The sequence below is a fragment of the Canis aureus genome, chromosome 11 (assembly GCF_053574225.1).
Source record: "Canis aureus isolate CA01 chromosome 11, VMU_Caureus_v.1.0, whole genome shotgun sequence".
Classification (NCBI taxonomy): domain Eukaryota; kingdom Metazoa; phylum Chordata; class Mammalia; order Carnivora; family Canidae; genus Canis; species Canis aureus.
The window spans coordinates 67,623,488-67,649,785 of NC_135621.1; the positions used below are offsets into that span (position 1 = coordinate 67,623,488).

The 26,298-nt window shown below is 36.2% G+C and overlaps 1 protein-coding gene across 1 annotated transcript in view; it reads left to right on the forward strand.

Annotated features, from left to right (window-relative positions):
• ACTR2 (actin related protein 2) overlaps positions 1-26,298 on the forward strand; it is a 37,005-nt gene that overhangs the window by 4,346 nt on the left and 6,361 nt on the right. Inside the window, exons 2-7 of the mRNA XM_077915652.1 lie at positions 3,836-3,946; positions 9,317-9,532; positions 13,228-13,300; positions 17,627-17,763; positions 20,374-20,523; positions 22,647-22,792. Of these exons, the coding sequence (XP_077771778.1) occupies positions 3,836-3,946; positions 9,317-9,532; positions 13,228-13,300; positions 17,627-17,763; positions 20,374-20,523; positions 22,647-22,792 (833 nt within the window). The remainder of the gene's footprint in view (positions 1-3,835; positions 3,947-9,316; positions 9,533-13,227; positions 13,301-17,626; positions 17,764-20,373; positions 20,524-22,646; positions 22,793-26,298) is intronic.

Below are 26,298 nucleotides of genomic sequence, written 5' to 3' on the forward strand. Positions count from 1 at the left end.
AAATATATTAATACCATCAGATTGAATTAATAAAGAAAAAATTAAATAAGCTCAAATAAGGCTTTATAAACCCCAGTTTATTTTTCTCAGGGGAGAAACGTACTTTTAGAGCATATATAGGTGGATTTTTTTTCTTCATTTTTGCTTGAAAGAACGTTATACTGTTCATGCTCTTACCATTTGATGACTCAGTGGCAAGTAAGGGAGCCAGTTCAAACCACAGTGCTACGAAAAGGAAACTATATATGGTAAAATCTATTTCTTAAACATAGCCTTCTTGCACACAATGAGAGAACTAAGTCCAGGTCTTAAAATGATTAGAGTGGGTGAGGTATTTCAAGGATTAAAATAATACCAAATGAGTAGTTGAGAAAAGAATATTTTCTTTGCATTTTATCGCATCATTAATTAGATTTTTTTTAAAAGTACTTTTTGCAAGAAAGGAAATGCCAAATTGCGTCTTCATTTTGTTATTAAAAATAGATTTTGATTAAATTCTTGTTATTATAGCTATTAATGCTTTCGGATTTGAAATAATGTGACATAGTACAGCTACTGTCATTTTAACTGAGTATCTGGTACTTTGTAGGAGTGTTAGTTCTGGATTACTGTGGCAACATCTGCTTCCAATAAGCTGCATAAGCTGAATAAGTAATTTCATTAATAAGCGATTGATATATTTAATTTGAATTAAAAGCCAAATTTCCTTGTTTTGTAAAACACCAGAATAAGTAAGTAGGTTTACAGTTGTTTTGATAGTTTCAGGGGGTCTCATAGCTTTGTCTCTTGGCAAGTATTTCATCCCTTAAAATATGCTCAAACAAGAATTTTAAGATCTAAACTGCCCATGTGAACATTTATAATCAGTAAACATTGACTATGTGCTTTTTTATGTATTTGCTATGTGGCATGCTTCTGAGTATGTGCCTCTCAGAATGAGAGGGGAAGCAGATCAACCTTCACAGCCTCCTCCCGGCACCAGGACTTTATTTCCCATGCCAGGCTCATCCTCCCACCTGCAATTTTAATATGATTTCTCTCTTAAATCATTTGTTTATATTTAATATGCTGATGGCCCTTAAAAACTTGTTGATTGTTTTTTCATTCATTCTATAAATTTCTTTGAAAGATTTATACCTATATAAGTGAGCATTTTTAGACTGCAGTGGACACTTTTGACACTCCCAGTGTTCTTATCTGTTCATTACTTTGTGGTAAACATAAGGATTTAATATCTACATAGTACTTTCTATATTTGGAATATAAGGTAAATTATGACTAATGTTATTAGGCTGATGATCATGACAGTTTTACTTACAGAAATTTGGGTATGGTTAGAATAATAATTAGAAGAGATTCTCTATCCTTCCATATCTTTTCAGTTCATATTAAGTGAGCTGAATTTTGACTTAAGGACAAGAAAGAATTTATGCTGTAGAAGAATGTGGGAGGTTTTTTCCTTTTTCTGTTAATTTGAATATACTTAAAAATACTAGGAATTATTAATTTCCTCTGTGGCATTTGTCTTTCAAATTCCTTCTGGGTCACATTGATAAATATGTTAGAAGACATTGTAGAAAAATAGACTAGTACTACTGAATTCTGTTTAACATTATTTTGGGATAAGAATATAGTATAGTTCTTTACTGTCAACCACTACTCAAATGGAGAAGTAGGTGAGAGCAAACGGATTATTCCTTATGCCATCATATCCTACTATTGACTTGAAAGTAATCCAATAGGAATTGTATCATAGTTTTAGAAGGAGGTAGCTATAACTGAAAAATGCCCTAGCCTTGGTGGCTTAGAGGTTAAGTAACCAGGACTGGGTTCTGTGGGTTTGGAAGAATATGAACAGTATGTTTTTATTTGTTTGTTTTTAAGATTTTTTTGATTTATTAGAGCCACAGAGACAGAGAGAGGGAGGCAGAGACACAGGCAGAGGGAGAAGCAGGCTCCATGCAGGGAGCCTGACTGTGGGACTCAATCCCGAGTCTCCAGGATCACGCCCTGGGCTGAAGGCGGTGCTGAACCGCTGAGTCACCGGGGCTGCCCGGTATGTTTTATGTAGATTCTAGAATGTAAAGGTTAATTGAGAGGATAGGAATTCAGGTGGTATTTCAGACAGATTTTTCATAGTTTAATCTGCATAAGTCATGACTTTAACATATTTTGAAAGTTCTATTTATAAAAGACTTGAAATTCACTTGAAGTTCTGATTGGCAGAATGTTTAGGCTATTTATAATTAAATGTTGTTCATCAACATTTCCAACAAGGTTGGTGCAGATATGTTTGAAATATGAAAATTCTGTATTTTGGAGGGTTAGTCAAAAGTCAGTAAGTTTAAGATTGATGCTAAGTTTTACAATCAACTAAACAGTTCCTTGGGGATCCCTGGGTGGCGCAGCAGTTTGGCGCCTGCCTTTGGCCCAGGGCGCGATCCTGGAGACCCGGGATCGAATCCCACGTCGGGCTCCCGGTGCATGGAGCCTGCTTCTCCCTCTGCCTGTGTCTCTGCCTCTCTCTCTCTCTCTCTCTCTGTGACTATCATAAATAAAAAAATAAAAAAATAAATAAAAATAAAAATAAATAAAAAAATAAAAATTAAAAAAAAATAAATAAAATAAAAATAAACACAGTAGCTTTCTGTGAAGGGATAGGTTAATAGTTTCTGTCAACCTTTTCGTTATTACTGTCATGTGTCACATTCAGATACTGTTTTTCTCCTTAATTCTTTTCAGAGAATGTATGGTGCCTGGAGCCATGATACAATGCACTTTTTCTCAATATGAAATGTATTCTCTGTATTAAAATAATCATAGTATCATACACTCAAATCAACAGCAAACTTAATTTTTATTGATCAGTTACATAGTATGCACTTCCTACATGCCAGACACGGTTCTAGGCACTTGGGATTCATCAGTAGACACAAAATCCTTGCACAAGAGAACCTACATTGAATAAAGACTTATTAAGGAAGAGGGTAGAGACTCTGATTACACTTCCTGTGCTATAGCTTCCTCCTCCCACCCTAAGGTTTTTAATTGCATTTCCTTGCAATGTCTGCTCTTAAAAAGAAGACTGAACAGACTGTATTATTGATATAAGAATTAAAAAACCCTTGGTTTTATTTTCAGGTTTACTGTAGTTGTTAACTTCTCTAGTGTATCAGTTTCTTACAAAATATCATCAGAATCAGTGTTATGCTCTCTTTGGAGAACTATACTGTCCGAATATAAAATTCTGTTACCTGGTATTACAAAGTACATTTATATAAATGTAAAAGTATAAGCAGTCAGAAATGCCTACCATTTTATTTTAACATCCTAGTCAGATGCCATTTTTCCTCCCTATAAATGTTGATTAAGTGAATTGACAGAGATAAATGAAAGCCTGCTTTAGAAAAATTGAAGCTTTAGTTCTGCCCAGTTTCTAACATTTCTCTTTCTAAAAATTATTAGCATTTGTTGAGTGAATCTGTCCCAGTCCCACTTGTGTGACCACGGTGTGTTGAGATTTCTTTGAGACATTGGGCTCCATTATGAACTGCTCAGCTTAAGCTCCTTGTTTTCCTGAGACTTTTCCTGTAATGGGGAGCTTTATGCACCAAATAAGCAGTTAACCAGTAAATACACTTGAACTCTGGAAGTAGTCAATGCCATAAAGGAAATAAAAGGAAGATGTGATAGATTGGGTGACTACGTTGGATAATTTGAAAGCACCAAAAGTTTAAAATACTGTATAAATGCAAAGTGATTTTTTTCAGATGCTGTTTTTAAGTGGACATAGTAAATACCTTGACACTAACCCACTTTTACTGTTCTCTTCTAGTTTGTGAAGTGTGGATATGCAGGCTCAAACTTTCCAGAACACATCTTCCCAGCTTTGGTTGGAAGACCTATTATCAGATCAACCACCAAAGTGGGAAACATTGAAATCAAGGTAATATTTTATTTATTGATAAATGAGGATCAAAACTTGTGGAGTGTTCTTTGAATTAAGTAGTTTTAAGATATGATACCAAGAAAGTTAAGAGGCAGAATTTCTTATATTTTTAATTTATATCCACACTTGAAGAAAGACACAAAAACTGAAATGCCATTACTCTCTGAATGGAGTAAAACTCTTAATAAGATTTTTATATATTAATGTGAATATTGTATTAGTGACTTAAAGTTCTATTACATATGTTTGAAAGAAATCAGCTTGATATTTTTATGTCTTTCAACTCCATATATTTTTCATTATATGTTACTGTCTATTTGGGACCTAAGACTTCTCCTTTTCATGTTCTCATGGCCTGATCCTCCTCCTTTTTAATATTGCGAGTCAGGAAAACAGGCTATAAATTTTATTGGTTCCTTTTTTCACTAATATAGTAACTGATTTTCTAGTGTTCAGGAAGAGCCATGCAAGTCTTGAGTTGGCCTTGCATTATTTATCTTACTGTAGGGAGAGAGGAGGAAGGTTGTCATTACCTACTCACTGTACTTAAACATGAGAGATTGGACATTAAGGATGATAGATTTTTCTCTGTATTAAAGAGATTGGAAATCAAGTGGGAATTACAATATTCTAAAAGAAAAAATAGAACAATCAAAAAGACAGTGGTCACCAGTTGACTTAAATTCTTCTGGTGGCCTAGGGATCAGATTATAAAAAATGCAGTCAAATTTTGGGGTCCTTTTACTGAATTATTTGTGAACAAGCTAACATTGTTGGTCCTATCTGGACAGTCTTTGGCAAAACTTGAGTTAGACTATGAGTCTTTTGAAATATGAGTTAAGTGGACCCCTTTGGGATGTTTGTTTGAGATATCTAGAAAGGTACTAATAGCTAGGAAAGATTGCTACTTGGTAGCGCTTTGCTCTTGGTACTGGAGAATTGAGTTACACAATGAGTACAAATGCCAACTGAAACTGAGGTTCTGGGTTAAATTTTTAAAAGCTTAAGATAGTGAAAGATTCTGGCCTCTTTCGTTATTTTACAATCAAGTGGGACAGTCAATATGATCATTTTTTTTCCAAGGTCTTTTCTTTTGGGAAATTTAGGGATACCTTATTCTCTTTTTGTGAATGCCTTTCATTCTGATTGAATTTAATCTTTAATGAACAGCTTAAAATTTAGCTGATACTAGTGATAAGGACAGCCTTGTAATGAAGTTGGAAGTCACATTTTTATTCAGTATCAGGCTTTTAAAGAATATCTTTTATATAATTTACAGATAATAACATTTTTGAGGTGTACAGATACATCACATATAACCATTTGTATTCTCTAACATGGCACAAATGAATACATATCTTTTCACTCCCACTTTCTTGCTTTTTAAGGCCAAGTGATAGAAATGAAACTAGTCCATATTCTAAGACATTTTTGCTAAGGAATTCCCCCGTAGCATTTGCTTGTATGGTTTGTCATTCTGTGTTCTGTTGGCTCAGTTCTGTTCAATCTGTTCAATCTTTTAAGTCTCTCAAGTTAATTTGTTCTTCCAGTAGAAAATAGTAGAAGAAATCTGTGTCAAATTTAACTTGACTACTAGAGCTTGGAAAAGCCACTCTAAACTCACCCTCTACCTACTCAGCTAGACCTTTTCTGTTATTTATTTTCCTTAATTAAGGTTCTTAAATTCAGTAATGAATTAAAGAAACTTGACTTTCTGGAATTCCTGTGCCTAGTGGATTGACTTATACATTTTGTGTTTTGTTAGCTAAAATGTGGTGATAGACTAAAAACTGGAAATTTAAATTGTTTAATGAGTTAATTTTCATTCAGGAGTAATAACTGTCCATGTTAATTTGGCCCTAATTATTAACTCCGTAAAATATAGAACTGCATCTGACCTCTACCTAATTTGTCTCTATTGCTTGTATGTTTAAAAATTTCAGTGAGGATTTTATTTAGGCCTTTTCTGACTCTTACTTCTACCTTCTCTCTCTTCACCTTTCTTGACCTGTTGAAGTAGAATAACAAAAAGATGGTAAGTGAGGTTACACACATGCTCTCTGTTTGTTTTCCACTTTTGCTTGACGGGACAGTAGTTGTTGTTTTGTGTCCCTGTAGTATTGGGGAGGGGGGTAATTCCATATTTTAATTTTAAGTACTTTGATTTTTAACCTTTTTCATTGCTTCAATTTAGTAGCAACTAATTAAGTCCTGTACTTTCCTGATTGCATACAATGGACCAAACCAGAACTAATTACTAACATAGTTTTGAATTGTTTTCCTTGTGTTTCTTGTAGATGAATGTTATAATTAAAATGGAATGTGGTGTGCATAATATTAGAAACCAAGTAGCTTTATTTAGAATATGTGTGATCCAGAGCATTGGGGTGAAGTTGTTACATATGGATAAATCTATTTCATTGATCAATGTTAAATTGAACATTGCGTATCATAGTCTTATGTATTTACCTCCGGTTGGGTAGCAAATATGTAATAAATTGAGTAAAACTTTAATATGCAAATGACTATAGATTGTAAAAAGGGAAGAAAAGAGATTGATTGCCATTTTTATTGATGAGCGGATTTTTTATAACATTACCTGAGGATAAATAAGAAAAATGTGAGTCTTATAAGACTTTTACATAAACAACAGATCTTCCCCCTAAGTAAATAGCATCATGTGGCCCCTTTGTCTTTTGAACTAGAAGTTGGGCACATCCAACTCTTCTTTATATTCACTCTTCTTTATATTTTTGTGTGGTATTTCTTAAGTGCTTCAGTAGTAGGTATTTTCAGGTTTGTGTGTTTTTGATATTATTTGTAAGCAGCTTTGACAAAGATGAATATCAAGCATTTCTAGTGATTTATATTTTAACTAGTAACAGTATCTTTTTGGAGTTTTCTTTTGTATAAATGAAAACATTTAAATGGAAATTCCTATATTTATTCTAAATAAAAGATCATGCATTAGTGTAAAATCTTAGAGATTAAGAGTACATTTATAGAGAACCGTGTAGGCTTTAATAAACTTTTTTAATGGAATTTCCTTCTAGGGATTTAATTGTGGTTTTAAAGTATGTTCATTCTGTTTTCCAATTTGAGGTGTCATTGTTCAAAATAATTCTTGGCAAATATAATCTATACTGCCTGCTTTTCGTAAAATATAAATGCCTTTGAAACAGCATCTCAGTTTCTGTGATTTCTCGTTCTTTCAGGTAACAGGTGGTAGTTTAGGCTTGAAGTTCAGGGATGAAGTTCAGGATGGTAAAAATCTAAGGTTCTGAGGTATGAGGGCAAGTCACATGCTCTTAGCATTTGTATTTTTTGAAGTTGAAATATTCTAGGGAAGATTATATGTTTTATGATTTTTTAATTAAAATTTTAGATATGGATAAATTTTTGAATTAGGTGTTTGAGTTACTCTAAATTATTTGCACTAATTTCGTAGGTTAACACCTTTTTCCATTTTAACTGCCCTTTTTTTCAGAGGAATGGTAAAATATTCAATGCCAGATGTTTCTTTCAGTTAATCCTTTAGGATAGCTGTTTTAGAAGTAGATAGATGAGGCTTTTATTTTGAGTTCATATTGGGTCAGACATGTAAGGCTGTATTCTTGCATGGAAATAAAAGTAAATATTCTGATGAAATCAAATCAGACTTATTCTAAATTTGATGAACTATGGTTGTGAATGTGTATTGATTATATAAGCCATCTAATAGAATGATACATTCTAGAGGAAAGTAAGTAACAAAATTGTTGTATTATATTTGTTAATGGTTAAAAGTAACGTATGTTCTTGTAGGTATAGATTCCACCCTAACATTTTATTAAGTGGTTAGAATGTATAGCAAAGTTGTACGAATTTTACAGTGAAACCCATATATCCATCACTTAGATTCTGACATTAATATTCACTCTGCTGACATATCACATTTTATTTATTCATCCCTCCATCAGCCTCTCGATATATTCAAAGTATCAACATACTTCTAAAGTAATTTATCATATGCATGTCATTGACTAGAATTCACAGATGCAGATTTTTAATTTTCCATTTTCCTATCAGATGATTTTAAACAGTTAATATTTAAGAAATTTAAGTATTTAAGTTATGCTAATATTACTTTAGAAGAAATTAGTTGCAACAGAGAAATTTTAGTGAACATTTTAAGCATCTGCTTTAACTTTGTTTTTCCTTTTTGTTGTTGCTTTCAGTGGATTTTCCAGAAATCTTTTTTTTTTTTTTTTTTTGAGCTCTCTGGTTTACCTCTGATCTTTTTTTAAATTGCCATTTTTTAAAGTTTTAAACTCATATATATTTAAACCTCATTTTGAGACATTTTATGTTAATTTTAACATTTCATTTCCTCATGTTTTAAACTTATGGTATTGTAGCAAACAGTAGCTGTTTCTGATAGCTTTTTTAAGGTGAATTTATCAGTATATGTAGAAATCAGGATTATTTATCTTGACAAGCTGATTTTTAAAATAAATTCTACAACATCATTAGCCTTATTATACATACAAAATTTGACTTTTCAAATGTGGGTCATCTTAAGTATGCTCTGGCTCTCCTTGGAGACAAGACTTGTGAGTACTCTGCTTCTTGTGTGCTAGCATAGTTTTCCAGTATTATACTTTAAGGTTGGAAATGTTGCTCATGAGATAATTTTTAAAAATTGTTTCCCTGTGTCTTAATTTTTGGTATCTCTACAAATTTCCATTGATCTTGATGAGACATATATAGAAAATTTCAGTTCTGAGGCATGTGCAGGTAGAAATTTGTGAAATTTGTAAGTTGCGTGGTGCATATTTGCATTATTACAATATAATAAAGAATCATTTTTAACTTCTTTCATTATGCTTTATAGTACATTAAAACGTATCATTTACACTTACCATTTCGATATTTAGTACAAAGACGTGTGCTGCATGCATTGAGCATTTTTCTACAAGTTTTTTTTCCCTGATGTGCTATTTCACATATCACAGGCCTTATTTTTTGAACATTTGAGCAAAAGAAACAGATGAAACCTCATACAAAACCCTCCAAAATATGAAAATGTGGGGTTTATTTGTGCTAATGCTCTTCTTTTGGAAACATATGTATTAAAGGTAAGGTCCATTTATTGATTTAAACCACGTTGTACATAAAAATTTATTATTCATAATTAAACTTTCCAAGGCATTGTTCTTGAAAGAAAAGATTTTTTAAACTAGTGGAATGAAGAACTTTATCTGAAAGTGCCAGAAAAATTAAAATTAAATTATCCCCAAGTTTTCCAAAAATATCATGGAAATGTAATTTTCTAAAGATATTTTATGCAAAAATTTGGCCTAAAGCCTTGATATTATACTTTTCTAGGATCTTATGGTTGGTGACGAGGCAAGCGAATTACGCTCAATGTTAGAAGTTAACTACCCTATGGAAAATGGCATAGTACGAAATTGGGATGACATGAAACACCTGTGGGACTATACATTTGGACCAGAGAAACTTAACATAGATACCAGAAATTGTAAAATCTTACTCACAGAACCTCCCATGAACCCAACCAAAAACAGAGAGAAGATTGTAGAGGTAAGTTTTTAAATGTATATATGTGCTTCTGTGATATGGTGTTAAAGATTCTTTTACCATTGTTATTAAGGATAAAGGCAATGAAAATAATTGCCCCCCCCCCAGATCCTATTAATTAGTCATTATTTCTAAGTAGGATATATCAGTAAACAAAATAAAATCCTCCTGCCATGGAACTTACATTCTGGCAGGTGACACCCACCCCTCTACGCCACCCCACCCCTGCCACCCAAAAAGTGAGTTAGTTGAATGGTTCCTTAGAAGAATATAGATGATAAAGGGGGGGGGGGGGGAAGAGCAGGTTAAGGGAGGTGGGGGTTACATTTTTCATAGAGTTCGAGAGTAGGCTTCTGAGAGAAGGTGATGTTTAAACAAAGAGTAAGGGAATCTGCCAGGATATATGGGGTAAAAGCATTCCAGACAAAGGAAGTAGCCAATGTGAAGGTCTTAAAATGGGAACAAGCCTGGTATATTAGAGTCCGCAAGGAAGCCAGTATGGGAAAACAATAGGGGATGAGGCCAGAGAAATAATAGGATCATCTAGGGCCTTTCAGGCCCTTAGAATTATTCTTTTACTCCAAGTGAAATGAACCATGTCACACAGAAGGGACATGCTCCAATTTAGATTTCTGTGGCTGCTGTGTTTTGCGTAGACCATATTTGAAGATTTTCACTTATCGAGGCAGAAAATGATAGTTAGGATTAGGTGTAATAGCAGCAGAAGTAATGAGAAGTGGCCGGACTGTGGATCTATTTTGAAGGTAAGGCCAAAGCATTTTCTAATGCATTAAATATGGGTAATAGAGGTAATAGAGGGGAGAGTCAGAGATGACTCCAAAGGTTTTGGCTTGGACATGTGGAGGATGATGTTACCATTAACTGAGATGGGAAAAGACTGAGATAAGTAGACCAGGATTTGAGGGGAATGGATCGGGAGTTCAGTTTTGGTCAGCCTTCATTAGACATCAATCAAAAATGTCAGAGAGATAGAGGTACCCTCCCCTTTTCAAAAGTTCATGTTATGCCACTCCACTTTTACCAAAGACCTACATTAGTACCTGTTTTTCACTAACTGAAAGAAATTTGAAGAGGATTTTCACTTATATGAGAAAGGGGGGAAAGTGAAAATTGCATCAGCACTTGTTTTGCAGCGAGCCTATAGAGGCAGCTACACCCTGCACAGCAGGAGTGGCCCCGTCAAGCTCCTCTCCTTCCCCGGACCTACACTCAGCATCAGGGCACCATAGCTTTGAACTGTGTCTGTGAGCATCTGTGCTTTAGTTTTCTGCATCCATTAGCAAGATTTTCCCTAGAGTATCAGAAAAACCTAAGGAGGTTATTTTGGGGGTTGGGAACACTCACAGCATTTTTCCATATAAATTAATGGTAATTGCTTCTTTGGATTTACAATATTTCAGCTTTACCTAAGTTTTCATAGGATTGCTCTTGTTTTCCGATAGCAGAGAGACCTATAAAAGATCAAGTTCAGGAGAAAAGCCCGAGGCTACAGATAGCAACTTAGGAATCATCAGGATATAGATAATCAGTTCACCAGGGAAGTGGGAGCAGATAGTAGTGAGCTGGCTAAGGACCAGGGAGGTGGGAGTTAGCAACAGGAGATTGGAAGGGCTCTTTGGGAAGCAGGTACAGAGAGCAAGAAGTAGTCTGCATTTTTCATAGTGTAGATAAGTAGCTTCTCAAGGTTGTCTTTCATTATGTTTTGTTTTATATGAGGTAGATACTATGTGTCTTTGGTTATATATGAAGTAAAAATTTGTAATTTTTTCTTTTTTGTAAAACAAAATCTGTTTTAGTGGCTTTGCAGATAGAACTTAATATTGTTTTATTTTTATGACCATATTTAGGTGTTGATGGAAATTTTGGAAGGATTTTAGATGAGATTGTTGCTAGGCAATATTTTTAAATTCTGGATTAAACTTAAGTTTTATATTAAGTGTTTTAAAATTTTAAGATACTGGTGTTATTTACAGAATCCATGTAATTCTTAATGGCTTATATCTTATTACTTTTTTTCCTCCCTGATCACCCCTAGAACTGTGAAAGATAGCCTATACTGTATTAGTTCATATTTTAGTTGCAATTTATTCTAAGTACTAGTACTTTGTGATGAATAAGTAGTTATTTGTAATTGGTATTTTATTTTTAGCAGTGCATTGTAAAATCAGAGAAGAGGTATTTTTGCATTAAATCAAAAGGTTCCTCCTACACATGGAAACTTCTTCAGGAAAGCAGTTCAGTGTTGGAATGAACCAAGTTTCCTTTCAGATGAAAAGTTAGGGAGATGACATGATACCTGGATGCCTCTTCTGCTAGCTAGTTGTATGTGTGTATTTATTTATTTATTTCCCCGCCCCTAGAATGACAAGAATTGGTCTCACCTTATATTAATATTCTTTTTACTTGGGGGTGCAAATTTGGCTGTGACTGATAATGCCCTACTTTAATCTCATCCAGAAAGTTGATTTAGTACTACAAATACTTTCTAATTATCTTACAAATAAAACCAAATTCTGATGGACTTTCAAGATGACAAATGCAAATTCATCTTCCACTCTTCGGTTTTCTTCCCTGTGGAGGGAGAATGGGGGATGATGGAATAGAATACTGGTTAGAATATCTAGTTGCTTAAGTGATGAATATATGTTTCAGAGTTATAACATTTAAACCTTTGTGATTCTCATTGTGATCAGTTATAAAATGTATCTAGATTTTCAGAGTGGTGGGCAGCACTGCCAGTCAAGTAGTACTCACTGTAGATGATAGAAAAAGTCCTACAGAATGTTCCTAGCCCACCTAGACTACAGAGAATGAGCATGGTTGTGACCATAGAGCACAAGGAGACTCCTCTGTTTGGTGTGGTTCAGCTGAGAGTGGTGCCATAGCTGCCACAACTGGGGCTCAAGCTGGGAGAGTGGGCGTAACAGCTAGGCAGTTTCTATATCTGCCAGCATTCAGGAATTACTGCATTTATTTTTGTCTTCCTGCCCTGATGTTTTACTACTTTCTTCTTCTTCTTTCTTCTTTCTTCCCTTTTTTTTCTTTTTTTCTTTTTCTTCTTTTTTTAACTGCTGGTGGTAGAGCTCCAGGCTTGGCCCAGGTTGGAGCAAAGGGGTTGGGGGAGGGTCAGCAGTTAAGCAATTTCTATAGTTTGTCCTTAAATTAAAGATATTTTTATTAAGGGACATCATTAAAGAAAGACTTGTTCAAATGCAGAAATCTTTTTTCCACTCCAATTAGCCATTAACTAAGACACTCAGAAATCTTTCCTTTGGGGGTACCTGTGTGGCTCAGTGGTTGAGCATCTGTCTTTGACTTAGGTCGTGATCCTGGGTCCCTGGATCGAGTCCCACATCGAGCTCCCAGCAGGGAGCCTGTTTCTCCCTCCCTCTGCCTATGTCTCTGCCTCTCTCTGTCTCTCGTGAATAAATAAGTAATCAAAAAAAAAAAAAAACTTTGCTATATAGTACTTATGAAATACTTGAGGACTCAGTATATATCCAAAATTCTGTTCCCCGCATTGGAGCTCTGTGACAGCTGAGGAGAATGGAGGACTCCTTTAGGTCCCTTTTGATTCTGTTTTAACTAATCTACTCTGTGACGTCAAGAAAGCATAAAAGTATTTATTATGTAACTTCTAAATTCCAGCATTTCTTTCTTTCCTTTTGCATTTTCAGGTAATGTTTGAAACTTACCAGTTTTCTGGTGTGTATGTAGCTATCCAGGCAGTTCTGACTTTGTATGCTCAAGGTAGGTGAAACTTGACTTTTAAAATAACTCAGCAGACATTAAGTACATTTTATGTCAGAGGAATTTGATTTTTCAGTAAGTTATAAATCCCAGAAAAGCACGGTATTTATATATTTATTTAAAATTTTTCCGGGCACCTGGGTGGCTTGGTGGTTGAGCGTCTGCCTTCGGCCCAGGGCGTGATCCTGGAATCCTGGGATCGAGTCCCGCCATCAGGCTCCCTGCATGGAGCCTGCTTCTCCCTCTGTCTATGTCTCTGCCTCTCTCATGAATAGATAAATAAAAATCTTAAAAATAAATAAATAAATATTTTCAAGTATTCAAATATTTTCATAATTTCTAAACTTTGTCAAATAAAATATCACATATATTTTTATTTCCTTCCTTAAAAGAAAAGACTTAAGGTAAAAAGAAAACTTCTCAATTTTTAAAAAGTTCCCTCTTTTAGACTATTTGTAAATATTTTTCATGCAGTAAGGAGTGAATATGGAATTTGTCCTTAGAATTGGCAGAGCTAAAAAAAAAAATACATTAGAGATCCAAAAAAGTTAGCATAAAGTCTTGCTTGTTGTATACACAGTAGAGGAGAAGGTACACAGTTGGAAGTGCCTTCCTAACTTACGTTTTCTTGGTGCTGCCATTAGTAACTGCCTCCCTTACTATTGAGAATAAAAATTGGCTGTGTGTGGGGGCACCTGGGTGGCTCAGTGATTGAGCGTGTACCTTTGGCTCAGGTCATGATCCTGGGGTCCTGGGATCGAGTCCTGCATTGGGGTCCTTGCAGGGAGCCTGCTTCTGCCTCTGCCTGTCTCTACCTCTCTCTGTGTCACTCATGAATTAAAAAAAAAAAAAAAAAAAAATGGCTGTGTGGGAGAGTTCTTTATATTCTACTAGTCTTAGTAGAGAATTTATGGGGCTCTCAGATATGTGCCACATAGTCTGTTAAGCACTTGAAATGTGAAGATGCCCCCAAAGAATTTAGAGTCTAATAGGGAAAAAGATACAGAAACAGATAATTTCACTCAGCATGTCAGAGAAGGTTTCTGAAGGAGGTGACACCTGAGCTAAGTCTTCAGCCTTAGTAATTAGTGTGTATGACATAGTCCTTAGAAGACTCGCTTTGATATTGTGGTGACCCATCTAATTCTAAACATGAATTAGTAAGAAAAAAAAAATCACCTTGGAAAAAATCCATGTTGGCTTATTAAACTGTCTTCAGTACTACCTATAGACACTTAGAAAACTCTTGGAGGAATTAAATTTTTAAAGAAGCTTTTATTCATTCACCAAGTGGAATGTACCTTGTACTGTGTTTAGTGCAGAGGACGTAGTAGTAAGTAAGCTAGATGTGGTCTCTTCTTGACCTTAAGATGATTATATTCCAGCTGTGAGTAATTTTCCTTTAAAGAGGAATTAAAAATCACTTGTTACTTTACAAGGAGTATGCCTGCACCAAGGCAATTTTATTTCATTTTTAGAAAAATAAATTTTAGAAATTATTTTAGAAAATACTTTGAAAAAAACATAACTAAAAAATTTGAATCTAAGCTGGTGACAATAGTTTAGGTGGTGAGGATGGGACAGTTCTGCTGAAGTGAATTTTTGTTTGAATTGTATTTGAATAAAACTGACCTTAACAGATTTTTCTTGCAGTATTCATGTATTTCTGTCCAATGAGAAGATACCCTCTCTTAATTATTGATATTTAGCCATTTTTTTGTTCAACTGTTGAATCCTTAATTTTGAGAAATGATAGTCTAATAATGACCTAAAAAACTCTGAGCCACAGTACATTCTACTAAGTGAGGTGGTTAGTGCTAAACAAAAATAGGAAGAAGATATTTGGAGCCATAGAAGGGTTGTGAGTAAGGGAAGTGACGTAGTGAGTTAGGAAGCTGTTTGACTGCATGCTACAGATAGGATTGAAGGGAAAAACTGGAATTAGGGAATCTGGAGGTTAGAGTTGTCAGGAAAGGTGAAAATGAACAGGTACAAACTCAACCTTCAAGAATCCATAGGAGGGATCCCTGGGTGGCGCAGCGGTTTGGCGCCTGCCTTTGGCCCAGGGCACGATCCTGGAGAGCCAGGATCGAGTCCCATGTGGGGCTCCCGGTGCATGGAGCCTGCTTCTCCCTCTGCCTGTGTCTCTGCCTCTCTCTCTCTCTCTCTGTGACTATCATTAAAAAAAAAAAAAAAGAATCCATAGGAATCGAAGTGGAGAGAATGGGTACTCCAGTGGCAAAATGGTGTGCCACTGGAAATGGGTCAGATTTGTACAGGGGAGGGCTAATCTGTGACCTATGGGAGTAGGAGAAAATAAGGTGAAGTTGGATGAGAAGGTCTGTTTGGAAAATGAAATGTAAATCTCTTCTTTAGTTAATGTTACTGGGAGTATTTTTGAATTAATGATGTGGATTCCTCTTTTTACACTGAAATGTTTCTTTTCGAGAGGAATGCAGCAATAAAAGGCAGTAGATGATTTTTATGAAGCTTTTTATGAAAGAAAATCATCAATCAAGACATACCAGCTTCAAAAGGAGATGGATTGAATGAATGTATCAAAGATGAATGAATCATGAGTAAATATTATAGTGCATTCAAGTCTGTATTAAGAAAGGGAGAGAGCGGGGCAGCCCTGGTGGCTCAGCGGTTTAGCGCCGCCTTCGGCCCAGGGCCTGATCCTGGAGACCTGGGATCAAGTCCACGTCGAGCTCCCTGCATGGAGCCTGCTTCTCCCTCTGCCTGTGTCTCTGCATCTCTCTCTCTCTCTCTCTCTCTCTCAATCATTAATAAATAAAAATAAGAAAGGGAGAGAGCCTATTCAGGGATGTGAAAATGATAATATAAAATAACGGGTAAGAAAAATCGTTTCTTGGCCTTTTGGCCAAGATCAAGTGAAGAAAGGTAAACATTGCATATTATAAGATTAAAAAAAGTTTTTTGTTTTTTTTGTTGTTGTTAGAAACATTATTAGACTATTAACTATTAGAAAATTTGAGTCAGAAAAAGGTTGTTTTTTTTTTTTCCTGAATTAACCTTAATGCAGATGATAACATTTGCAGTCACTTTTATTTTAAATATATGTATGGGAAACAAGGCAGCTTCTTTGCTGTTCTTTTAGTGTAAGGTTCAACTGACATTGTCTTTCTGTTTCTGGTGAATAATTGAAGTGATCCTTTGGCTAACCAAGATTAATGGTTCTCAAGTGTCCAGCTATCTAGTATCAATAGGAACTTTTCCAAAACAGAGTTTGGACTATATTATAAAACAAAAATAATAAGTACATTATTTCAACAAGTTTACTATCAATTCATGTAGTATTTATATCTCACAATGGTTTTCATAAAAGTTACTGTGATGCTTTAGAAAGTTTCACTTCAGGGGCACCTGGGTGGCCCCGTCGGTTAAGCATCTGCCTGCAGCTCAGGTCATGATCCCAACATCCTGAGATCCAGCCTGGCATGGGGCTCTCCGCTCCCTGGGGGGACCTGCTTCTCCCTCTGCCTCAGCCTGCCCCTCCCCTACTTGTGTTTTCTCTCTCTGTCAAATAAATTTTTAAAAAATTTTATTAAAAAAAGAGGGGGGGGTATTCCCTGGGTGGCTCAGCGGTTTAGCGCCTGCCTTTGGCGCAGAGCGTGATCCTGGAGTCCCGGGATCGAGTCCCACGTCGGGCTCCCTGCATGGAGCCTGCTTCTCCCTCTGACTGTGTCTCTGCCTCTCTCTCTCTCTGTCTCATGAATAAATAAATAAAATCTTAAAAAAATAAATAAAATAAAAAAAGAGGGGGATCCCCAGGTGGCTCAGTGGTTTAGCTCCACCTTTGGCCCAGGGCGTGATCCTGGAGACCTGGGATCATGTCCCACGTCGGGCTCCCTGCGTGGAGCCTGCTTCTCCGTCTGCCTTTGTGTGTGTGTGTCTCTCTCTCATGAATAAATAAAATCTTTTTTAAAAAATAAAATTAAAAGAAAATTTCACTTCAGGGAATTCAGGGATCAAGATTAAATTGGAAAGAAAAATAAGCGAATTATACTGAGCTTTAAGAACGTGTTTTTCAGTATAGGTTTCAGAATCTGTTTCTTCCCATCTCCTGGGGTAGTGCGTGGTTAGACTAAAAGTCTCACAAGAGACGTGTGTGAGAGAACACCCACTTTAGTGTCTAGATGTTAGAAGTAAATTGCAAAATAACAAATAATAAAGAAATGCTGACTTCTAGACCATTCTGGTTGGTGAAGTTTCTAGTTTGGCTTCTGTACTAATTTTTGAAATTTGCTCGCTCTGATTTTTCTGATTTGGCTTTTTATTTAAAACCTCCTGGTTCTCACACAGGTTTATTGACTGGAGTAGTGGTGGACTCTGGAGATGGTGTAACTCACATATGTCCAGTGTATGAAGGCTTTTCTCTCCCTCACCTTACCAGGAGACTGGATATTGCTGGAAGGGATATTACCAGATATCTTATCAAGGTAAGCAGAAGAGGTTTCACAGAAATTTGCTTTTAGAGGCACCTGGGTGGCTCAGTCAGTTAAGTGTCTGCTTCCGGCTCAGGTCATGATCCCGGGGTCCTGGGATCGAGCCTTGCAATGTCCCTACTCAGCAGGGAGCCTTCTCCCTCTGCCTTTTACCCTGCTTGTGCTTGTTTTCTCCCCCACCCTCTTTCTCTCAGTGTCACATAAGTAAATATTTTTTTAAAAAGAAGAAGAAAGAAAGAAGGAAATTGACTTTTGTAATTTGGTTTTTACTGACTTAACATATTTGAATGTATCCTGTCAGGATCATAGCAGATCTTCTGTACCACAGAGGGAATGACCCATTTACCCCATTATTCATATAAAAACCTGTGTAAGATTTACACACATGCTCTCAGGTATAGTAATGAGAATAGAATACATCATTACGTAATTATGTTTGCTACTCCTGAGGACTGGGGACTAAGAAGAGACCTTAAAACTTTTTGAACAAGAGAGGCAGCCTTTTCTGCCATAAAACCTTTCTTTGAGGGGCACCTGGGTGGCTCAGTCTTTTAAGTGTCTGCCTTGGGCTCAGGTCATGATCTCACGGTCCTGGGATTGAGCCGCACATTGTCAGAGTCCCTGCTCAGCAGGGAGTCTGCTTGTCCTCCTTCTGTCCCCCCTCATCCCCCCGCTTGTGCACGCATGCGAGCTCTCTCTCAAATAAAATCTTTAAGAAAACAAAAACCATGTGTTAAAACCATAATCTTGATTGGATTCCCTTTTCTTGTCTTTCCCCAGAAAAACAGTGATAGTAAGTTAATGATGCTTGATTAAAAACAGGGCCCAGGGATCCCTGGGTGGCGCAGCGGTTTGGCGCCTGCCTTTGGCCCAGGGCGTGATCCTGGAGACCTGGGATCGAATCCCACGTCGGGCTCCCGGTGCGTGGAGCCTTCTTCTCCCTCTGCCTATGCCTCTGCCTCTCTCTCTCTCTCCCTGTGACTATCATAAATAAATTAAAAAAAAAAATTAAAAAATAAAAAAATTAAAAAAAAAAAAAAAACAGGGCCCAGTTAGAGCACCTGGGTGGCTCAGTCAGTTAAGCATCTGACTCTAGGTTTCAGCTCAGGTCATGATCTGAGGGTTATGAGATTGAGCCCAGTGTCAAGCCCCACATCGGGCTCTGCACTGGGTAGGGAGTCTGCTTGAGATTCTCTGCCTCTGCCCTACTGGCACAGATGTGCAAGATCTCTCTCAAATCTTTAAACAATCGGGCCCAGTTGTACCAGACTTCAATATTTAGTAGTTTTCATGGAATATATCCAGTTTTTAGTGTTCTCCATATTAAAGTTTAGTTCTAAATATAATTAGTATAATTTTATTTAAAATATTGCTGAAATGGGATGCCTAGGTCGCTCAGTGATTGAGCATCTGCCTTTGGCTCAGAGCATGATCCCAAAATTCCGGAATTGAGTCCCACGTCGGGCTCTCTGCATGAAGCGTGCTTCTCCTCCCTCTGTCTCTGTCTCTGCCTCTCTCTCTCTGTCTCTCGTGAATAAATAAATAAAATCTTATAAATAATAAAATAATGCCTGAGAAAGCATATAAGGCTGTCATTTAGAGGCATGAGTATTTTTTTTTTTAAGTTTAGACTGGTTAGTATAACTAGTGGTTATACCCCAGGTCAGTGGCTCTCCACCAGGGGTGATGCTGTCCCCCAGGGACATTTTGCAATGTCTAGAGAGAGACGTTTTGGTTTCTCCAGCTGTGTAGGAATGCTACTAAACATCCTACAGCGAATGGGCAGCCCCCACAACAGAGAGTCATTAAGGTCCACAATGTATCATTGGTGCTCCTGTTGAGAAACTCTTCTTGGGTGATGTCTGTGCAGTAAAATGGGTTTGTATTAAGTCTTCACCTTGACATCGAGTTCCTTTCATCTCATTTAAGTAATGAGATTAAGTTAATGAAAACTATAATATTCTCATTCCAAGCCAAAATTCCGCATAGGAATTTCCAAGGATTTTCTCACAGAGATTAGGGGATTAATTTTTAAAGTTTTTATATGAAAAGTCCAATTTATTCATGATGCATATTATGGCTTTTCTTGTTTTTTTTTGTTTGTTTGTTTTGTTTTTAGCTACTTGAATTCTCATTGTGTATTTGATTAGCAAATGCTCTTGCTAATATAAATATTGTCAGATATAATATTAGAAGTTAGGGATAAAACTTTCTAAGACCTAGGGGTATTTCATGAGTATGGCATTAATTGAGCAAATGGCAGATTACAGGAGTCTGGTACTAAACTATTTATTAATATGTAGACTTTTGATTATCAAAACCATCTAAACATTAGCACTCAAGCAGTAATTTTTAAAAACTAGCTTAGTTTTTTTAGCTTGTTTTACCCATTTATTATTCATGAACTGTTCATTCTTTCACTCTCTATACAATCGAAATATAAATCCTTCTATGGAAAGTACTACTCCTATTTCTGAAACATTCCGTAAGACCTAAGGATTCACTGTCCATTTGTTATGGGCATGAGCTATTTCGTGAGCCATGATAGCTTTTGCCAGAGTAGAACTCACAGAATAATTGTGAATTTACTGTTTTTTCTATCAGCTGCTGCTTTTACGAGGATATGCCTTCAACCATTCTGCTGACTTTGAAACAGTTCGCATGATTAAAGAAAAATTGTGTTATGTGGGGTATAATATTGAGCAAGAGCAGAAGCTGGCCTTAGAAACCACAGTATTAGTTGAATCTTATACAGTAAGTATTTCCAGTATTTAATATATATGTGGGTTTAAAATGGAGGACCATGATCATTGGTGTGTGCTTATGTAGGTTTTCTTAGAATCAGTATTTTTGTTTTTGGGTTGTTACGGTATGTGTATATGTGTGACCTTTAATGTCTTTCTACAATAAGATTCTTTGATTTAGTTATTTTAGACACGACATAATGTGAAATACGGCAAGAACCATAACTTGCTTTTCTACCTTAAGACATAATTAGATAAGAGATGTTATTTTGAGATTCTAGTATCTGGAGTAGCATTTTTCAACATGTGTTTACATTGTCCGGTAAGTTTGGGAGTCGGTTCCACTTTACTGAAGAATTTCTCAGAATCTTTGTTGTGCTAGTATGTGTGTGCCTGTGAGAATATGGCATACTGCCGGTTTCTCAGCCTTATTAGACTACAGGATTCCAGCATTTCATGACACTCGTGTTGTATGAAGCACACTTTGGCAAGTGCTCATCCTGTAGCATTGCTCCAATAACTCAGCAGGTGGCAGTCTTTTCCTGACTGTATTTTCTTAATGAGATGTTCAAAACAGACGTTAACTTGAAAGTGTAACTGGGAAGACTCAGAACTCAGACCCCTGGTTATACTAGGGGAGTTGATTCTACCTGAATTTTTAACTTCTTGTTATCTTAATTGTCATCTGGGTTTAAAGTACTTCCATATCTCGTATTTGATCTAGTTATTACTAAAACGAAATCAAGTAATAGGCAGTAAAAGCAAGTATCCTTCAACCATTTGATTCATGTAGGCTCTGCAGATCACAAGTATGTTTGAAATAGTCATTTTAAGAATAACTTAATCTTTATAAATAATATTGTCTTATTTTTTAAGAAATACTGATCCAGATAATTGACAAGCAACTTAATGATCTCCAGATTTGCCCTGGCAATTCTTTTCTAAAGCTTTTTTGAAGGACGCCTGGGTAGCTCAGTGGTTGAGCATCTGACTTTGGCTCAGGGCGTGATCCTGGAGTCCTGGGATCGAGTGCTGCGTTGGGGAGCCTGCATCTCCTTCTGCCTATGTCTCTGCCTCTGTGTGTGTGTCTCTCATGAATAAATAAGTAAAATAAGATAAATAAAATTTAAAACTAAAGCTTTTTTGATAGTACCTCTAGATTTATAATTTTTCATCTACATGACTTATTTGGAAGAATATGGCATGAGAAAAAAGATGAGGGAACTACAAATGTCAAACATGTTTTATTTAATTTCTCCCCTCCTTTCTCAAAGAATTTGAGGTGGATTACAAAATATACAGTTGACCCTTGAACAGCACAGGGGCTTAGAGCGCCATTCCCCTCTGCAGTGTATAACTTTTGACTCCCTCAAAACTTAACCACTAATGGCCTCCTGTCACTGCCTTGCCAATAACATGAACAGTTGACTAACACATATTTTGTATATACATTATATACCATGTTCTTACAATGAAGTAAGGTAGAAAAGAAAATGTTAAGAAAATCATAAGGAGGAGAAAGTACATTTACAGTACTCAATTTATTGAAAAAGAACCGTGTGTCAGTAGACCCATGCAGTTCAAACTTGTGTTGTTGGGTTAGCTGCACAACAAATAAGAGTAGACTGATGAAACTGATGATGGCAAAAGAGTAAAGTTTCACAGTGTAATTATTTGGTAAATTCTTTAAAGTTTTTAACTGAATGTGTCTATGCTCTGCTACATGGTAAAAATAAATCACAAATATGTTAAAATAGAGAAGCAGCATTGACACCAGCAGTAATCCAAATGCACAAGTTGTTTATTGCTTCCTTTTTATGCTCAACTGCACATAGCAATGGAACATAACATGTCCATGCATTGGTGATTTTTCCAAGAAATTCCTGATGTGTTGGAGCATGGCATGTTGGCATGTTCTGCATTTTTAAAAACAGAACAGCATGATAATAACTATCTAACTGTATTTTATTTTAACTTTTTTTTCTTTTTGAAAGACTTATTTTAGAAGAAATAATGTTGTTGATAAGTGATTTTGGTTATAGAACAGATGTGCTTGAAGTACTAGTGTTCTAAAGAACACTGGGAAATTTTTTAATGTTTTGCTGACTAATACCTGTTATTCTTGGTTCCTAGCTCCCAGATGGCCGCATTATCAAAGTTGGGGGAGAGAGATTTGAAGCACCAGAAGCTTTATTTCAGCCTCACTTGATCAATGTTGAGGGAGTAGGTGTTGCTGAATTGCTTTTTAACACAATCCAGGCAGCTGACATTGATACCAGGTACATCATAATGATAGTTTCAAAGTTATTTGTCAGTAGATGGAGTGTGTGGAGTTAAAATGACCGAATTGTCTATTACCTCACTCATGTTTTTGAACACATAAGGCAAAAGAATGTTTTGAGGGTGGCACTGGATGTGGAGTATATATCATTGAGTCTCAGAAACCACCTTAAACTTTTTTTTTAATAGTTCAAAACTTAAGGAAAAATTTCAAGAATGATAGAACTCATGTATACCCTCTACCCAGTGTCACATTCTAAGTTTGATGTTGTGCATGTTTCTTCTGTCTCTCATTCTCCCTCTCTCATTTTTCTTGAGCCTTTTGAGAGTACATCGAACACGTAAGTCCTCTTTACTCCTCAGTACTTGCTTTGTATTTCCTGAGAAGAGAGGTATTGTATTCTCTTACAGCCACAGTGCGGTTATTGAGCTCAGGAGATTGATTACTGATCTACTGTTAGCTGCCATCCACTTTTCAGTTTCATCTCCTGTCCCAGTAATGTCCTTTTATACAGTTGTTCTTTCCCTCAGGCGATTATCAAGTCTACGATCACACAGTGTATGTAGTTGTCATGTCTCTTAGTTACCTTTTATCTGTTTATGACAGTGACATCTTTTTAGACCACAGGCCAGTTATTTTAGAGAATTTTTCTCAACTTGAGTTTGAATATTTTCTCATGAGTAGATTCAGGTTACGCATTTGGGGCTGGAATACTACTTAGGTGCTATGTGCTTATCAGGGTCTCCCATCCACAGATGAGATCTGTTGCTCTTTGTTGGTGATATTAGTAAGCTCTTAATGAAGCTTCCTGTTTAGTTTTTGTATTTTTCCTTAGTTTATAAGTAATTTGTAGGAAAATTCTTCTCTTGCTGATGTGATGAATCGCATTGATTGTTTTACGAGTGTTGAACCAGCCTTGCATCCCAGGGATAAATCCTACTTGGTCATGGTGAATAATTTTCTTAATGTATTGTTGTATCCTATTGGCTAGTATCTTGTTGAGAATTTTTGCATCCATGTTCATCTGGGATATTGGTCTATAATTCTCCTTTTTTTTAGGAAAATTCTTTGAGACTGTGTTGATCTCCTGTTCCTCGTCAAACTCTGCCCACCACCCATTTTAGTGTCTGTTGATGATTCTTGCCTAAATCCTTTTTTATTAAAGGTGATTTTCTAATTCCATCATTCCTTCTATATATTAATTGGCATTCCAGCATGAGGAGGTGCTTTTCCTCATTCTGTTTGTTATCATCATGGACTCATGACTTTGTCCGGTGATTATTATTTATTACTGTCTTTATTTTGATGCTCAAATTATTCCTGAGTTGGCCAGTGAGAGCCCCTTCAAACATACCTCTGTGTCCTTTGACATGCTGTTATCTCTTTGAGCACATTGTTTTGTGGCACAGGATAGTCCTGGCTTATCTAGAATTTTGTGGATGAAACATTACCATATGTATAGTTGGAACTACATAAAAAGGATCCTTGGAAATAGACTGTCCCCACCCCTTGTTCTCCACCCTAGTCCTCTCTCTTGTAGGTAACTGGTCTCATTAGTTTCAGGCTTATCCTTTCTGAGTGTATGTATTCTTACACAAAAGGTAGCATAGTATAAATGCTTTTTTGCACTTTACTTCTTTGACTTAATATATCCTAAACAGTCCTGTACCATTTCCTAGTGGTCATCCTCCTTTTTTCCAGTGTATACATATCATGGTCTGTTCAGTGAATCTTGGTTCTTTAGGTAGATTCCAGTATTTTTGCACACAAATAATGTTGGAGTTAATAACCTTGTGCACATTTTTGTACTGGTTGGTGTGTATATTCTGAAAAATTTTTGAGAGAGGGAATTGTTAGGTCAAAGGATAAATAAATGCATGTAGTTTTGTTACTGCTCAGCACCCTCTGTGGCAAGTGGGACCCTCCTCTTTCCTACCGTAATAGATGAGGGCACCTCTGTCTCCACAGCTGGGCATGGTTTGGCAGCTTTTTAACTTTTATGCCAGTCACGAGACTGATGTGATATCTCAATGTAGTTTGTATTTTACTTAAAAGTGAAGGTGAACGTATTTTTCTATGTTTAGGGCTGGTTTTATCTTTTTCTGGTGGATTATCTGTTCATGGCTTTGGCTGCTGCTTCTGTAGAATTTTTGCAATTCTCCCTCTCCGTTTTTAAAAGTTCTTTTTAGGGATCCCTGGGTGGCGCAGCAGTTTGGCGCCTGCCTTTGGCCCAGGGCGCGATCCTGGAGACCCGGGATCGAATCCCACGTCGGGCTCCCTGCATGGAGCCTGCTTCTCCCTCTGCCTGTGTCTCTGCCTCTCTGTCTCTCTCTGTGTGACTATCATGAATAAATAAATAAAATCTTTTAAAAAAAATAAATAAATAAAGGAAATAACTTTTTAAAAATTAAAAAAAAATAAAAGTTCTTTTTATATTTATATTAATAGCTCTGTGATATCTATTGCAGATACATGTCCTAATTCCATTTGTCTCTTGCTTATAGTGTTTTTTGGCTATACAAAAATTTGTATTTACTCAGTATTAAATAAGTTTATAACCTTTTATTGCACCCAGGGTTTGAGTCCTAGTTGAAAAGCCTTTCTTCTATACACTCAGGTTATGGAGGAATTTACTCAGAAGCATTTTGTAAAAGGCAAGTGTTTGCTTACTTGTCTGGTTAACCCTGAATTAAATAAACACCAAACTAATTTTTGTGCAATGACTGAGGAGCAGAATAATAATGGAAAGTAATAAAAATAGCAGTTGTCTTATAACAAGCAATAAATTAAATGGAAGATGATCCAAAAATCTAAACTTCTAGTAGGGAGTAAATTTTCATAGTAGAGATTATGTAGTTACTTTCATCCCTTGATTTAATGATCATTAACAGTAAAATTGCATTTGAAAGTGTATGCCAAAAAAAAAATTAAAAAAAAAAAAAAAAAAAAAAAAAAAAAAGAAAGTGTATGCCTATCGGCGGTGATTCAAGTTTTGTCATTCCCAAAGCACTGGAGTCAGGTTCAGTACCTTTACGATAGAGTTAGCATTGAGAAGTAGCACAGCTCAACTTTTGTGTGCTCTGCATGTTCAAGGTGTCCATGTAAATGCCGGTGGGTACATACCATGTGTAGCCATATCTCAGCTGCAAATGCTACACTCATGTGCATACTTCTGCAAGTAAATATAAAAACCGCTCTTCTATAAGCTGGGATTATAATAGCCTGAGCCATTGGAAGCCAGTTTGAGTGAGGCTAAAATAGATGTGACTTGGCTCCTGAACTTTTCTGAGAAGAGCTCCTCAGACCCTCACTCAGTTATGTTACTTTTACTACATATGCAGTTACTTTAGATTTGATTATCTGGTATCATAACCATTAGCGTATTGAAGGGAGAAAGAGAGGACTGCTATAATAAGCAAACACCTCAATCTCACCTAAAATAACAGCAGGCAGTTCCAAAGCAAAAGAACAAAAGGCAAATGGAAAAATTGAAAAGCAAGAACT